Genomic DNA, 18,307 nt, shown 5'->3' on the forward strand with positions numbered 1-18,307 from the left:
TTATTTCAGTGAAAAAAAGTCCAAACCTCTCAATTTCAACATTTTGTTGAAATTTTACACAAAAGAAATAAAGATATTATTACTACCAGCTTATTCTATTTCCTCATCACACACATAATCATTTATTTATGCAGTGTGATAATTTACCTAAACCATGAGGCCTCCACCATTAACAGACCATTAGATAATATAGAAAAACAAAACTTGAAGTCTACAAAATATTTTTAACAGCATCATTACTGAAAATAACATTGATTTTTTAATATACATTTTTAACAGAGATACTGAAAGAATTACACACACATACTGTATATATATATATATATATATATATAATGTTGATCATACAATAATACATCATGTAAATGTGCATCAGTAATATGATAACCATATGTAGAGTCCAGTGTTTATTTTCATTGTTGATTATGACAGCCTGCTTTATTAGCGGTTTTATTTTCGCTTTGCATTAAAGCAAAATGATCTCTCTCGCTCTCTCTCTCTCTCTCTCTCTCTCTCACCTGCTCTCGCGCAGCACCCGATGCATTCTCAGGTACCGAAATTTGGCACCGATTGATTAATGTGAATCAATACTCGGTAGTAGGGGTGTAACGATACTTTGTATTACGATATTTCGCGATGCAAAAATTATATGATGCGCATCGTAGAGAGATGGGGATATTTTACTATATGTTTAATTCTATTCGTTCAGCGGTCAAGATGCTACCTACTCTGCGCCAGCGCATCACGTGTGCTTATCTCACATATGCAGTAGAGTGAGAAGTCTCTGTGAGAATGGGAAGCACAATCTGTGTCTCCAAGTGGTTTACAAAGCGTCATATTTTCCTTCAAAATCGCCGTTAAAACATAGCAAACTTGAAGCGTGACTGCAGGCGAGTCACCCTGAAACTCATTACAAAGGCAGCACAAACGTTTTTAAATGCCAATGTTAATTTAGCCGCTAACGTGAGCTGCTGCATAATGTGATATGCAACAAAGTAAGCCAAAAAAAAAACAGCGCTGTTCCGATCACGAAGTGAGCAGTGGCGGAGCTAGAGTTTTATATATGGGGTGGCCAAGGCTACTTCAGGGTATCCACAGACCATGACAGAAAATGTGTTGTTAACCCTGACCTGGCATCAAATAAAAAAAATAAATCCTAGGATTGCTGATAAGAGGTACAAGTGATAATTTACTTCTAAATGTATGTAGATGAAATAAACAATAAAATATAAATAATGAAAATGTTGAAAACATAGCTTAACCCTGATAACTTGTTTAATTTAAACAGAAACAAAGCAGCACCAGAGGTGTCTTTAAATTGATGCGGATCAGAGCACCATATATCTGATCAAACATAAATCATTGATGCTGATTATTGCCCTTGATGTTGTCATCTTGATTATTACTTTCAGATATTAGGATACATGAACACTTGTCACACTCTTTACACGCTACAAAACAAGCCGAGAAGCGTTTATGAATTATTGTATTGCTGTTTTATTGCTTTTTTGATTCTCTAAGGAACATAAAAAGCAGTTATTCAAACGGGAAATATATAGAAAACAAACAAAGAACATCCAACATCACTAAAACACTCAATGGCTTAAGGTAATACAGTAAAGAGTCTGACTAATGAATCTCTTTCTTACATCGTATCTGTATGCGGTTGTTAATGATAAACTTTTTGAGCGTGACGCACTTCAGCACAGCTCTTCTTCACCGGTGAATCATTTAAACGCCTCTGATTGGTCAGAATATTCATACCCTGAACTTGATTGGCTGTAATGCTCAAAGCTGTAGCAGAGCAAAGAGGCAGTCATCCACATTCGTTCATTTTCACCTAAATCTTATTTAGATTGCGACTGTCATAGCTAGTTCTTTATTATGCATGGACTATTTTTCCTCTTTTGTCTTGAACTTGGAGAGCAGATTTGTTCACCTTGTTGTCATTTTTTCCAAAGCCGCTGTTAATTTCCGACCCTGATGTAAACAATGTATGTTATGTTGGGAACCGATTTACTATCTGTTAATGGAGCCTAACATAAACTTGTGGAGAAAGTTCTGGAAAAAGTAGTTTCAACTCAATTATGCTCCTTCCTCCAAAGGAATGACATCAATGAAGAATTCCAGTCTGGATTTAGAGCATGTCACAGTACAGAGACTGCTTTGATCAGAGTTACAAATGATCTGCTATTGGCGTCTGACCGAGGTTGTATCTCGTTATTGGTGCTGCTAGACCTTAGTGCTGCATTCGATACCATTGACCACAGCACACTCCTACATAGACTCGAAAATTATGTCGGCATTAAGGGAATAGCTTTGAAATGGTTTAAATCTTATTTATCCGACCGTTTTCAATTTGTAGCAATAAACAATGAGGTGTCACGCAAATCGCAAGTCCAGTACGGTGTACCACAGGGCTCAGTCTTAGGGCCTCTGCTCTTCGCATTATACATGCTACCTCTAGGAGATATAATAAAGCGACACGGAGTTAGCTTTCACTGTTATGCTGATGATACTCAACTTTATATTTCCTCGAAGCCTCATGAAACACAGCAGTTCCATTGAATAATGGAATGCATAGTCGATATAAAAAACTGGATGAGTAACAACTTTTTATTACTGAACTCGGACAAAACGGAAGTGTTACTTATTGGACCGAAAACTGCTATAAGTAACAACCAAGAATACTGTTTAACTATTGACGGATGTTCCATAAAACCCTCGTCGTCAGCAAAGAATCTTGGCGTTCTATTCGATAGTAATCTGTCATTTGAGAGCCACGTCGCCAACACCTGTAAAATTGCGTTTTTCCATCTTAAGAATATATCTAAACTACGTCATATGCTGTCAATGTCAGATGCAGAGAAGTTAATTCATGCATTCATGACATCAAGACTAGATACTGTAATGCACTGTTAGGTGGTTGCCCTGCAGGCTTATTACAAAAACTCCAATGGTCCAAAACCGGCAGCTCGAGTTCTTACACGTACAAAAAAGTATGAACATATTAGCCCGGTTCTGTCAACCTTGCACTGGTTACCTATAAAGCATCGCGTTAACTTTAAAATCTTGCTTATTACCTATAAAGCCTTACATGGTTTAGCTCCTCAGTACTTGAATGAACTCCTTTTGTATTACAGTCCTTCACGTGCATTACGCTCTCAGGCGTCCTGTCAGTTGGTAATACCTAGAATTTCAAAATCAAGTGCAGGTGGTAGATCCTTTTCCTATCTAGCGCCTAAACTTTGGAATAGTCTTCCCTGCACTGTCCGGGAGGCAGACACACTCTGTCAGTTTAAATCTAGACTAAAGACGCATCTTTTTAATCTTGCATCACTACTCTTCATAATATAAATCTTCAGAGGGTTTAGGCTGCATTAGTTAGATCAACCGGAACCAAAAACACAACTGATGTACTTGTTGCATCAAAGAGTACAGAACAGTACTCTACTCTCAGCCAGTCTTGTCTCATTGTTCCAAGGTTACCACAGCGAGCAGGATGCAGTTCATGGCCTGACCTGATGGTAGAGCGGAGAATGGGAAGTGGGGACCTGACAAGAGCTGAGATGATAGAGCTGGATAAAGAAGGACGCGGTCTCTTGACATGTCTTCACCACAAAACTTCAAATGCTATTAGATTATTAATGATAATCTTAAACTATAATTTATTTTATTATTAAGTTTATTTATTTTATTTAGCCTTGTTGTGCAAGCTCTCTGGAGCTTGTGCAGAGGCAGCAGCTTTTGCCAGAGGGGAACTGGAATCCCCTGGTTGGGCCTGGGTTCTCCTGAGGTTTTTTTTCTCGATTAGAGTTTTGGGTTCCTCGCCACCGTTTGCATACTGTTTTTGCACTATCTGCCTGACCGGGGGGGCTGCTTTAGAATTTTAAAGTTTTACTTAATTAATATTGCATATAGGAATTTATTATCTGTTATATTTGACCTGTGCTTCTCTCTCCTTTATCCTAAATATCCTAAATGTGTGCTCTCACTGAGCGTGTGTGTGTGTGCGTACTTGTCTGTGTACGTACGTGTGTGTGTGTGTGTGCGTGCGCATCCGTGTGTGTGTGTGTCTGTGTGTGTTGGTGCGTGTGCGTGTTCTGTGTGTGGAGTGTTTTGTGTGTGGGTGTGTCTGTCTTCTGTGTTTTCAACCTTTTCTTGTTTTTGCAGGTACAACTTTGATTGTTTTGCTTGTAGTCAATGTGTCTCATGTGCAGCTGCTTTGTAACAATGAAAATTGTAAAAGCGCTATATAAATAAAGTTGAGTTGAGTTCAGACGTCGATGAGTGAAGAGAGCCGCGACAGACTCGCTGCACAGCGCTCAGACAGATGTAACTGTCAGTGACTGAAAAACAATGTCCTTTTCAAAAGTTAGAAAAGGACGCTGAAAACCATGTTTTCCGAGATGAATGGGCCGAGAGATTTGCATTTATTCTTCCTGCATCGAGATGCACAAGACCGGTTTGTCTCATTTGCTCGGAGTCTGTCGCGGTTGTCAAAAGTGGAAACTTTAAACGGCATTATGAAATTAGACAGAGACACTTTGAAGAAACTTACACGCAGCAGTCCGAGGTAAGGACACGGAAAATATATTATCTCAAAGCCCAGTAGTAGCGATCTACACGGGTCCTTCCTCACTCACTTACCGCCCAACAACGAGCGAATGTTCCCTAAGAATACAGTGGATCTTAGGAAAACATAACAAGCCCTTTACTGATGGGAAAATAGTGAATGGAGTCTGCGTGTGAAACACTTTTAGAAGGATAATAAAGACATGAACTAAAAGAAAATATTAAACAAACCCCCCTTTCAGCTGCAACAGCCACAAGAAGAGCTGAAATGTTATCAGAGGATGATCAGTCGCAACTTGATGCTGCTATTTGTTCATCTCAGTTCAGCAGAAAACAACACTTTAGTTTTCTATTAAAGTTGTTAATGTTTAAATTAATGTATGTTCAGTGCAGCTTTAGAGATTAGGGCATTTTGCACATTTTCCTTCATTATATTGTTGTCAGCCATTGTTATGCCGTTGTGTAGTTATGAAAAGACATGTTTATTTCTTTGGTCTGCCAAAAACCATCAATTCATGATTTTAGGTATTTAATTGTCCGGACCTCGACTGACAAGGAGGGTTTGTTTACTGGACCTCAAGCAATTTTAGTTGAAGACTCCTGCCCTAAAGTGTCGAGCTTCATGAGCTAAGACTAACAACAAGCATAAAAGTGCTTATTAATACATGAACATGGCAACACTGAACAAGAGCGCTCTGTGAAGCAGTCCTACGAGCATTAACAAAACAACAGGTCTGTCAGCGGTAGTTCAGTTTAAATTGATGGACAAAAGGAGTCTTTAGTCAAAAATAGCGGATACCAAATGGGTTATATTTACTTTTTCAAACCTGAGACGCCAGAATAATGCCATGGTTACCAGTGTGTCTGCCTGTTCCGTACTCACATGAAACGATCGTTTAGAGCAGTGGTTCCCAACCTGGGGTCCGTGACCCCCTTAGGGGGGCGCCAGAGTTCACATGAGGGGCGCGGGAGCTGACATGCTTTGGGGTTAAATATAGCGGCATAAATGTTCCACTAATCATTTTAAATAAAAATATTTTTGTATGATTTAAAAAAAATCATGTGCTTACAATGCCAAGATAATGCAGTCAAAAAAAGTTATATCTTGTATAAAATAATTATTTCAATTTTTCCGGCTCCATCTGCATTCACATGGGCTTCGCAGTAGCCAGAAGCACTGTCATTGGCTGTTCTCGCTATGAGACTCACATGAGAAACGTCCTCTGTCAGGCGTCAAAGTTCGTGTTAACATAAAAATCAAAAGGAAAAATAGCAGAGAAACGTAAATGTGGTGATTCTTCCTCAGAAATAAAGGAATAAGTTTATATGCTATGACAAAACCTACGTAAATTTAGGTTTTATTGAAGGACAAGACAATGAAATTGGTAAACGACAGCATGAAACCAAGCAAAATGAAAAGACACCTTGTAAAAATACGCAGTAAATGACAGTAGCCTACATCTCGTTATGCAAGTACAGCAATGTTAATGTTTAACAGTTCTTTCATAACGTTCAGTATACTCTGTATGGTCATACAAAAACATGAAAATAGACTGAAACAACCTGAAAAATCACTTGAAAATGTATTTGAGTATTCAAGTAAAAATGTAATTAAAATCTTTTATATTACTCATATTTAACCATTTCATTTAATTTATTATTCAATTATTTCATTTAATTTATTTATATGTACTATCTATATATGTGTGTTTGAGTAGCAATTATGTGTGCGCACGCACACACACACGAGGGTTGGGGGGGGCACCGATTGTCATATATGTACGTGGGGGGGCCCCAAGGAAAAAAGGCTGGGAACCACTGGTTTAGAGGACTAGCTTCTGCATTTAAATCACTCCAGAAACTTTGCAGTGTGTATGTGGCATTTCTAAATAAAACCTCTTTGTTTTCTTACAAAATAGTCTCAAAATTTACACAACAAAGAATAAAATTACATTGTGATGTTGTTACAGCCTAAGAATATGGGAAAAACATAAATGTCAGATAAATTTTTATAATTACAAGGTGACGTGATGTTTATGTTTCCTTTCTCAATTTATAAACAAAACAGTTTTTGTATCCCGAAATCAATTTTACACACGAGTCAAAAATGACTGATATAGGAACCTTTGATATTGCATATTTTCGCCTCACCTGCTACACGCTTCCAAACTCAGCACAGTTACTTTTGTGTAATTGATGTGTGTTTTTAACCGCTGAAAATATTTGATAATTATGAAAGATAACTGGACATAATATTTGAATGTTAGGCTAAGGTTTCTTTGACCTTGAAATCCATTACTAAATAAGAAAGAGAAACATTTCCAATACAATTAGCTAGCTTGATGTTCACATATTCTATTGTACTTTAGCTAACAAATGTTATATCAACAAAATAAAAGTTTAAATAGAATATTACAAGTATATATTGTTGCTGCCTGGCAGAAACCTTGTATCTCCATATTTTGTTATTTTTGTCATGAATCATTGCTAATGATCATCCTTTAATTGACAGTTTTGAACATACAGGGTTTCTGTCCAACAGTGACAATATACAATTAAATACTTGATCAACTGTTTGATGCGCATTTGAAAATATTCTTGTGCTTTTGATTTTCTTTTTTGAGAGTGTAAGTATGGCACTCATTTTAGATGAACTGCTGAAATGGTTTTAGAGATCCTGCATGAAGAACAGGATGAGGGAGATGAGGTCATTATTAGTCCTGATTCAGGGCACAAATGTGTAGTTGTCATTTGTGAGGCATCTAAGCACTGAGTGGGCAATCTGAGATGGTTCGGAGGTTTGTTCAACACGACCGCAAGAGCCCTGCGAAGTGAACATCACCGGATATTCTGCCATAATTCCAGTTCCAAATGAGATGTTCCATTCAAAGGTCACAAACCGTCACTATGCAAATCTTAAATCTCTCGCGAGGACCAGGATTGAGAACCGCTGCTCTAATTAACTATGCTTACTAAATGTTGTCTTTATTCTTTTGTTTTATCACAATTGTACTCATGGGTCATTTTTGTCATGTGGGTCATTTGTGTGTAAACTTGATGTAGTGACACAAAACCCTAGGAAAAATGTAAATCATAGTCATAGATCATGGAATAATAAATGCTGAAATAAATTAATTTCAAAAGAAACAAAAAACACCCAGCCTACTCGAAATAACATGGAAAATGAATATGGGTCATTTTAGACCTATGTTGTGCATTAGAAGAGGTTTCCATAGCTTGTGCATCAAAGGGTTAAAGCATGCAACAATTAAAACGATCATAGCAAACATTAAGTTTTAACTAGGGCTGTCAAACGATTAATTGCATCCAGAATAAAAGTTTGTGTTTACATAATGTATATCTGTATGCTGTGCATAATAATTTTGTTTTTATTAACACATACACATACATGCATATATTTAAGAAAAATATGTATAAACATTTATTTATAATTTCAATTATTGGTAAATATAAATAAATATATTTAAATATTTCCTAAATATGTATTCATGTGTATGTGTTTGTATTTATAAATACAAAATTATTATGCACAGTACATAGATAAATATTATGTAAACACAAACTTTTGTTCTGGATGCGATTACTCGCGATTAATCGTTTGACAGCTCTAGCTTTAACAAAAAATTAAGTTCAGATTCTCTGCAAGGCCTGCTAATAATAATAAAAAAACATGTTCAGGTATGTGGGCCGTGACATATGAAACAAGGTCTGTACCTTCATTTATGATCTTTTTATTTGCTGGCACAGGCAGTATCACGTTACCAATCCATGGGGTGATTGCATGAAGGAGTTCATAGTTAAGGCTGTACCAGTCCCGTACCTGCCTTCTTTTTCTTTTCTCTTCAGGAGCTTTCATTTTGTCCTTTTGTGAAAAGGTTTGAAAATGTTTATGTCATCAATATAAAAAACACAAAACAATAAAATAACCATATATATAGAAGTACTTCATTCTTACACTGTAAAACCAATAAGTGAAAAACACTAAACTTTTTTTTAAGTTAATTTCACTCAAAAAATATTTGTGATGTTAACTCAGAAACAAATTATATTAAGCAGAATTAGGCTTTTATTCACATTTAAACATTGAAAATGCACTCTTGTAGAGCACAGAAAATATTGTAAATGGAAGGTCAAACGTATTTGCTTCATATAAACAAACCTCAGCCCAAACTTCAATTAAATTTGTTAATGATATCTGTGAAAAACTGCTTTATTCATATGGATTAACTACCTGTATGTATTTATTTACTTCTTCAAGCGAAATATTGATTCCCTAGGCTTTCAATGGATGGACAAAATGATGAGAGTATTAACAATATTTTCCAAAGCTGAACAAACGTTTTGTGTGTTTGGTATGATGATATTGAGTAAATGTTGACAGAACCTCAATTTTATGGTGAACGTCTTGGTTACGGATGTAACCTCGGTTCCCTGATGGAGGGAACGAGACGTTGTGTCGAACCGACAGAATGGGGTTTGTCTTGAGAACCTATCATCTTCTGAGTATTTAGAAAAGGCCAATGAAAATTGGCGAATGAAATTTGCATGCCGGGCTCCTCCCCGGATGTCCGGGTATAAGAGGGAAGCCGGCGTGCTCATTCATTCACCTTTGGTCTGAGGAGCCTAAAGCATCCTCCCCCGACCGCTGGGGTGGGCGGCCAGTGTTGTGGCATGAGGGACACAACGTCTCGTTCCCTCCATCAGGGAACCGAGGTTACATCCGTAACCAAGACGTTCCCTTTCTGTCGGTCTCTCGACGTTGTGTCGAACCGACAGAATGGGGTTCCTATGGAAAACGCCACAGCACTGAGCCGCGTCACAATCTCTGCGGAGCGACGTTGACTGGCCTGGGCGAGTCAGACGAACACGCTAGCGCGAAATTATGACCTTCCAGTGGAGAGGAAGGGGGACCCAGAGCTTTCCACAAAAAGTTGGGAAGCCCCCTAACGCCGGCCGTCACGGGCGGAGGCCTAATTCTCTAAATGGCGAGAAGCCGCCCGGCACCGTACGGGCCACTGGGTAAGCATTATTCCCGCTGGGGGAAAAACGCTGCAGAGGCCACTACCTACCGTAGGGAGGAATTAGTGGAGACACCACATGGTCTCACCATCAGGGGAGAACTCATGGGAGAAATGTGCGGACTGCAGGAGTTAACCGCAAGGTGGGAGTCCACCTGGGGAGGTCATGGGTTGCCAAGGTGGGAACCATTCATGAGGATACATCAGACGGAACAGCCCACGGAGGGGGGGTTACCACGTCTGGAGCACTAGGTCCGGTTAGAGCTATGTGGAATAACTCAACTGTTCCCCGGCCTAAGGGGGCAGGGCTGCTCTGCCCAGCCTGTCCCCTGGAAGGGTGCTTAGTGATGGATGGAATGCCTATTCTTTACCCGAGGGGAAAGAAGTGAGGCTGGATCGCCACTGCTCCCCCCGAAGGGGGAAGGGCTTCCGCAGGCGTACGCCCAACGGCTGCCGGTCCTACCTGTTGCCCTGCAGGACGCGGGCTGACACCGGTTCAACGCGGAGGTTGTAGAACCTCGCGAAGGTATTGGGCGTAGCCCAACCCGCAGCTCTGCAGATGTCTGCCAGAGAGGCGCCCTGAGCCAGTGCCCACGAGGAGGCGACACCCCGAGTGGAGTGCGCCTTAACTCCTAAGGGGCAGGGGCGATCTTGCGACCGGTATGCCAAGGATATGGCATCCACGATCCAGTGCGCCAGTCTCTGTTTGGAGACAGCTCTCCCCTTCTGCTGACCTCCAAAACAGACAAAGAGCTGCTCAGAGCTTCTGAAGCCCTGCGTGCGGTCCAAGTAGAGGCGCAGTGCGCGTACTGGACACAACACGGAAGGGGTTGGGTCTTCCTCCCCGGTGGGGAGCGCCTGCAAGTTCACCACCTGGTCCCGGAAGGGAGTGGTGGGAACCTTGGGCACGTAGCCGGGCCGTGGTCTCAGGATAACGTGAGAGTCTCCAGGCCCGAATTCTAGGCAACCCGAGGACACAGAGAATGCTTGTAGGTCCCCTACCCTCTTGAAGGAGGCGAGCGCTACCAGGAGGGCCGTCTTTATCGACAGGCGAGAAAGATCGGCCTCTCCTAGGGGCTCGAAGGGGGGCCTCTGGAGGCCCTCCAGGACCACTTCGAGGTCCCAAGAGGGTACGGGGCGCGGGCGAGGCGGATTCAACCGTCTCGCGCCCCTCAGGAACCTGGTGACCAGGTCGTGCTGCCCTAGAGACTTACCAGCAACTGGGTCGTGATGTGCGGCTATAGCGGCAACATACACTTTCAGTGTGGAAGGGGAGAGGTTCTTCTCAAGTCTCTCCTGGAGAAAGGACAGTACGTACCTGATCGAGCATCTCTGCGGGTCTTCTCCGTGAGAAGAGCACCAAGACGAGAAGATGCGCCACTTGAAGGCATACAGTCTCCTAGTGGCCGGAGCCCTAGCCTGTATGAGGGTCTCTACCACCGCCGGGGGTAGGTCGCTCAGGATCTCCTCGTCCCGTCCAGGGGCCAGACATGGAGGCTCCAGAGGTCTGGCCTGGGATGCCAAAACGTGCCCTTCCCCTGAGAAAGGAGGTCCTTCCTCAAGGGAATCGGCCAGGGGGGAGTTGTTGTCAGGCTCACCAGCTCTGAGAACCAAGTCCGGTTGGGCCAATAGGGCGCAACTAGTAGCACTTGATGCTCCTCTTCCCTGACCTTGCACAGGGTCTGTGCAATGAGGCTCACTGGGGGGAAGGCGTACTTCCTCTTGTCCCGCGGCCAGCTGTGCGCAAGGGCATCCGTACCGAGGGGACCGTCGGACAGGGAGTACCAAAGCGGACAATGGGTGGAGTCCGGGGAGGCAAACAGGTCCACCTGCGCCCGGCCGAACTGCTCCCATATGAGCTGAACCGCGTGAGGGTGGAGTCGCCACTCTCCGCGAGGTGACCACTGACGAGAGAGCCGGTCTGCTGTCTGGTTCAGGTCGCCCGGGATGTGTATGGCTCGCAGGGAGCTGATCACCTGCTGACTCCACAGGAGGAGGCGTCGGGCGAGTCGTGTTAGCTGCCGTGAACGAATGCCACCCTGGTGGTTGATATACGCCACGGCAGCTGTGCTGTCCGACCGGACCAGCACGTGCCTGCCCTGCACGAAGGGTTGGAACCTCTTCAGTGCAAGTAGCACAGCCCACAACTCTAGGCAGTTGATATGCCAACGCAGGCGGGGGCCCGTCCACCGCCCCGACACTGCGTGCCCGTTGCACACAGCACCCCAGCCCTGAAGGGAGGCATCCGTCGTTACCACGACGTGCCTTGATACCTGCCCTAGGGGGACCCCCTCCCGTAGGAAGGCCATAGACGACCAAGGGGTCAGGGTGCGCCGGCAGAAGGACGTGATGACCATACGCCTGCTGCCGGTGTGCCACGCTCTCCAAGGAACCCGACTCTGTAGCCAGTGTTGGAGCGGTCGCATGTGCATCAACCCGAGGGGGACCACCCCCGCCGAGGATGCCATGTGCCCCAGGAGCCTCTGAAAATGTTTCAGGGAGACCGCCGGCTGCCTGAAATGCTTCAGGCAGCGTAACACTGACCGGGCACGCTCTGTAGTCAGTCGTGCTGTCATGGAGACAGAGTCGAGTTCCATACCGAGAAAGGAGATGCTCTGCGCGGGGGAGAGCTCGCTCTTTTCCCAGTTGACCTGTAGCCCCAACCGATCCAGGTGCCGGAGCACCAGGTCCCTGTGTGTACACAGCAGATCTCGCGAGTGAGCCAAGACAAGCCAGTCGTCGAGATAGTTGAGTATCCGCACACCTTCTTCCTTGAGGGGAAGAAGGGCGGCCTCCACGACCTTCGTAAAGACACGTGGAGACAGGGACAGACCGAAGGGGAGGACCCTGTACTGATATGCCTGTCCCTCGAACGCGAACCGCAGGAACGGCCGGTGTCGAGGGAGGATCGAGACATGAAAGTACGCGTCCTTCAGGTCGATTGCCATGAACCAATCCTGACGCCTGACCGACGCCAGGATGCGCTTTTGCGTGACCATCCTGAAAGGCAGCTTGTGTAGGTGCCTGTTCAGAACACGCAGATCCAAGATAGGGCGCAACCCCCCGCCTTTCTTGGGGACAATGAAGTACGGGCTGTAGAACCCGCTGAACATCTCGGCCAGTGGGACGGGCTCGATCGCTCCCTTCACCAGAAGGGAGGCGACCTCCGCCCGAAGCACGGGGGCATCCCTGCCTCTGACTGAGGTAAAGAGGATGCCCCGGAACTTGGGCGGACGTTTCGCGAACTGAATCGCGTAGCCGAGACGGATCGTCTTCCTCAGCCAACCTGACAGTCTGGGAAGCTGAGACCAGGCACCCAGGAACTGTGACAGGGGGACTAGAGGTGTGATCTGCTTCATCGTCCCCCCGGAGGGTGGTTCGATGGCTAGCAGTACGGATTCCTTGCCGAGGGCGGACCCCCGGGGAGGAGATCGGCTCTGCTGTTTTTCCTGCCTGGCGATTGTCTGGCTCGACGCACTGTCTGTCTGAGAGTGCTGAAGGCCAGTGTTTATACTCGACATTGCGCTTCGCCATGACGCAACGTCGAGTTGCCGTCCACCGTCGACCAGAGGGTGGGAACGGCTGTGAATACCCAGAGAGAGAGGAAGCTCCTTTCGTGAGGAAGTGGGCGCTGGCCCCCCGGGGGGGACCAGCTGATGGAAGGACGGGGCAGGAACCGTCCCTCTCCGATCCAGCGATGTGATGGCTGGAATCGGGCCCGATGGTACTCTCAATCTCCCTGGGGTCTCTCCGTCAGGGCCGCTTCTGCTTCCGCGACGGCTGCTGACGGGGAGGCGGTTTCCTCTTCGACGTCCTTCTCCGGGAGGCAGCCTGAGAAGGGGGCACTGGAGCCGGATCCGGAGTCGATGAGGTCCGGGGCTGCCGGGAAGCAGACGCCGCTCGGGATCTCGGAGGCCTGACGACGGCCGAGTCACGGCGGGGCAAGATGTGCTTGATAGCCTCCGTCTGCTTCTTCACCGTTGAGAACTGCTGAGAGAAATCCTCAACGGTGTCACCAAACAGCCCTCCCTGCGAGATGGGGGCGTCGAGAAAGCGAACCTTCTCAGCGTCCCGCATCTGCGCAAGGTTGAGCCAGAGGTGCCTCTCTTGGACCACCATGGTGGACATCGCCCGACCCAAGGCCCGTGCCGTCACCTTAGTCGCCCGTAGAGCGAGATCAGTGGCGGTACGGAGTTCCTGCATAACCGTTGGGTCGGTCTTACCCTCGTGGAGCTCCTTCAACGCCTTGGCCTGGTGGACCTGCAGGATGGCCATGGCGTGGAGGGAGGAGGCGGCCTGGCCCGCAGCCATGTAAGCCTTCGACACCAGCGATGCCGAAAACTTACACGCCTTGGATGGGAGTCTAGGCCGAGCCCTCCAGGTGGCCGCTGTCTGCGGGCATAGGTGCACCGCGACAGCACGCTCCACCTGGGGGATCTCGACATAGCCCCTGGCCGCCCCACCATCGAGGGAAGTAAGGGCGACTGAGCCTTTCTGATTGGAACGGGCTGTGAGGGGCGCGTTCCAAGTCTTACTCAGCTCCTCATGCACCTCCGGGAAGAACGGGACCGGAGCTGGGCGCGGCTTGGAGCCGCACTCAGACCCCAGGTACCACGTATCCAACCGTGAGCGCTGGGGTAAAGGCGGTGCTGTGCACTGCAGCCCAATGCTCGCGGCGGCCCGGAAGAGCATGGTTGACATCTCAACGTCCGCCTCTTCCTGGGCTCTACCCCCCGGGGGAAGGAGCTCCGAGGAATCGTCGGGGTCGGATGCCAAAAGATCGCCCTCCGATGCTGTGATCGACATCTCATCTTCGTCACACACTTCCGAGTACGTGGCGGAGGAACAAGACGGGGTAGGACCGTCTTTTGAGGGATGGTCAGACGAGCGAGACGGGGCGTGAACGGTCCGTAAGCCTGTGGCTGGCGGGTTAACGTTCACAGTGATCCCCATATCACCCCCGGTGTTAACCGAAATGGGCGGCAGGGCCGTAGTCACTGCCATCACGGATCGGGTAACAGACGAGGTGGTGGATTTATCCATAAAGAATACCGACACCCGTGACCGCAACGTCTGGATAGGCATCCGCCCGCAGTGCGGGCAGGATGTATCCACGAAGGCTGCCTCAGCGTGCCGGAGACCCAAACACCTGAGACAGACATCGTGTCCATCCCCTTCCTCAATGAGTGCGTCGCACCCAAGAGAACAGTGGGACATGCCACGCTGGAGAAATTAGCTCTTTTAGAAAAAAGGAAATATTGCTCAGACACTTCTGGAACTGCCGAGACGCCCAGGGGAAAGTCGCTGCAGGAAGGGACCGTCCGCTGCACCACGTCGTAGATTCCAGCAGGATAGGACCAGCGAAGATCTGGAAGATCAGCGAAGATCTGGAGATGCTCATCAGATGCTTAGGCTCTGAAGAACAAAAGGTGAATGAATGAGCACGCCGGCTTCCCTCTTATACCCGGACATCCGGGGAGGAGCCCGGCATGCAAATTTCATTCACCAATTTTCATTGGCCTTTTCTAAATACTCAGAAGATGATAGGTTCTCAAGACAAACCCCATTCTGTCGGTTCGACACAACGTCGAGAGACCGACAGAAAGGGAACTATACATTTAAGCTTTCCTTAACTTTCCTTACTGTTATGTAATAATAATAAAAAATATTAATATAAATTAACAAAATTAAGCTCTGGAACATTAAGCTGATACACCCCTGGATATTTAATTCAAAATTAAAGTACTACAGTGTTTTACATGGGCACACATCCTGTTTCCTAAACACTATTCCAATCCTTCACACCTTTATTGTCATTTATGAAAATTTAAATATGAGTAACTTTTATGATATGTGGGGCGCTCTCATTGAGGCACAGTCTTCTCTTAATAGTGGCCGTTGCACAGTATGTAAGACCTTACTGACTTTCTCTTTTCTTTTGCCTTTCTTACATCATGTAGTTAAATTTGTATTATATTTATTATTTCTTTAATATTCCTAGACTTTTGTTCATCTTGATGATTTTGCTGTTAATAATTAAAATTAAAAGAAAATAATTTCTATTGATTAGACTTTGTTGTCTGATCCCTCTTTTTTGTTGCGAATTTGAACGAGTTGATCGTAACACATACACCAACTCGTACACTATTTTTTCACTGCATTTAGAAAAAGGATCCTGACCAGGTGCAGAAGGCAGCAGTCACAATCATTGAACGTTTTCTTTAACCACAGTGGATGTTTTCATTGTATTTGAAGATAAGATGATGTCTGCAAAGTCTTGGGTCGGTGCACTGATACAGTTTTTTTCACTAATTTTTCAACATCTCCTTGTGCAGCCTTAACTTATTTGGTGAAAAGTCTGATACAATTTAATTGTTACATTTTGGACTTTTGGACTTGAACAGCCCACTGATTTTGTTATATGTTTGAAAACATCTTGTGAAGTAAATGTTGTATTTCAATACACTTAAGAGTTCCCTCCTGTTTTGTCATCATTTCTTTGTATCATGTTAGTTTTTTGCTTAGTCTAATGTAAACTTTATTACTTTGAGTTTGATGAACTTAAACTATTTAAGGCTATCGCTTTTTTTTTACATTAGTACAAATCACAACTTGAGTACAAAAAGTACTTCCTGTTTCACAGTAAAACAGCAGAATTTGCCATGCTGCCAGTGGGAATACATACGTTTGTACTCTTGAACGCTTGAAACCTGGCACAAACGTCAGAATCCTCGGCCATTAGTCCGAGGCAAAAGGCTCATTGACACAAACAACTATCGCACTGACACCCATTAGCTCTGTCCAACAGGAAGTCTGCCATTTTGGATTTTGCAAAATGTTGTGATGAACTTTTAAGTACTCCTCCTAGGTGATTTATGCGATTGGCACCAAACTTGGTAAACATGATGCCAAGACATTGTAGATGAAAAATTGTGAACAGATTTTGATTTCTTAAACGGTGTTGCCGTGGCATGGTAATACATTTATAGCGAATTGTGAGAAATAGTAAGCATCTAATATTTATCTAAGCTTTGGCTTATTTCCTGTAGCGCACACTCTAAATTAATGAAGTACAACATGCCTTTAACTGTAAACCCACTAGCAGATGCAGTCTGCATTTCTGTCCAATAAATGGTTAGCTCTAACCAATACTGCATATGTGTCTGATACTTAAACTGTATTCTTATCTGTTTTTTTATTGTTAGAATAAGAAAAGAAAAAATAAAGAAATGAAGAATAGAGGTAACACGGCTTTATTTTCTGTAATGTAAACGGGTCTTTAGCTTAACCTAACAGTATTTAAATAAGTGGGTTCATTATTGCTGCAAAAAAAAAGGATGACTTTTACTGAATTTTACTGTAAAGATAGTTAGGCATGTATATTTTGTGTAAATAAAGAACTCATGTAATTAAAATTTAAGTCCTTATTTATTAAACTATTACATAAATAGTCTGATTTATTAGTTTTTAAGTATTTTGGATTTTTAAAACGAGTAGAGTGCGTTGAATGAGAAATTAGTAAACCAGTCAGAACAAATTTCACATTGTTTTAAATGCAAAGCCAGGTGCGAGTGAAACGACTGAGGTGCCCTTGAGCAAAGCACCTTACCCCTACTTGCTCCCCGGGCGCTGCAGTGATAGCTGCCCACTGCTCCGGGTGTACTTGTGTTCACGACTTGCTGTGCGTGTGTTCACTACTCTTCTACTACACTTTCACTTTCACAAAGGAATCAGGTGTTCCTGGACACTGAAATCTTGCGCGTAATGTTCCTGATATTGTAAGCAGTCATTTTGCTGAGTGTTTTGCCACCCACGGGGGTGCGCTCTGGCAATATCGTGTCATGTTCTTTGTGAACAGTTTCAGTGATTTGCGTCTATCGCATTATACTTGCTTCTGGCCAGGGTTAATAAAGGTAATTTTAAAAGTTGGCACTTTTGAAAGATTGATAAAAACAATCGATGTACTGCACTTTCATGAACATTTATGAGCTTGGTCAATAATAATCCTAATGTAATGTCCCATATGATAATGCCAAAACATTGAGTACGTTTACATCCACCCTCATAATGCGATTATATTAGGATTTTGGCAATACTGCGATTACACTTTACCTCATGTAAACGCAATCATTCGATTTAAATAATGTGATTAAGCTCATAATCACAGTAGCCATAATCGAAGTACGATACGTGGTGTACGCCAGGTTTAAATAGCAATATGAAGGCATGATGCATGTAAGCACATTAATCGGATTTATGCTGCTCTGATCAAGTTGCCCATGTGCTTCTGTCACGCACCTTAAGCGCAAATTCATAGTAAACATGACAGCCTGAAGTTTAACCGTCAACACAACTTGTATTCAGCGGTCTCTGCTCCTTACCTTCATACAGAAAGAGCGCTAACGCGATGAGCATACAGAAAGAGCGCTAACGCGATGAGCATACAGAAAGAGCGCTAACGCGATGAGCATACAGAAAGAGCACTAACGCGATGAGCATACAGAAAGAGCGCAAACTCGATGAGCATACAGAAAGAGCACGAACACGATGAACATACACCATCGTTGTAGACACATTTTCCATCATATTTCTATATTCATCACGGCGCTGAATAACCATCAAATTCGTCCACATTGCGGTGTTTTGCATTTGACGCGATTCACCCGAATATATTAAAACGATAGCCAGTAACA

At 44.4% G+C, this 18,307-nt stretch overlaps 1 protein-coding gene across 2 annotated transcripts in view; it reads right to left on the reverse strand.

Annotated features, from left to right (window-relative positions):
* snapc4 (small nuclear RNA activating complex, polypeptide 4) overlaps positions 1-18,307 on the reverse strand; it is a 109,974-nt gene that overhangs the window by 10,879 nt on the left and 80,788 nt on the right. For both annotated transcript variants that reach the window (XM_057358643.1, XM_057358652.1), the window contains one exon: positions 8,311-8,458. In XM_057358643.1, the coding sequence (XP_057214626.1) occupies positions 8,311-8,458 (148 nt within the window). The remainder of the gene's footprint in view (positions 1-8,310; positions 8,459-18,307) is intronic.

This window comes from Triplophysa rosa, linkage group LG2 (assembly GCF_024868665.1).
Source record: "Triplophysa rosa linkage group LG2, Trosa_1v2, whole genome shotgun sequence".
Taxonomy (NCBI): domain Eukaryota; kingdom Metazoa; phylum Chordata; class Actinopteri; order Cypriniformes; family Nemacheilidae; genus Triplophysa; species Triplophysa rosa.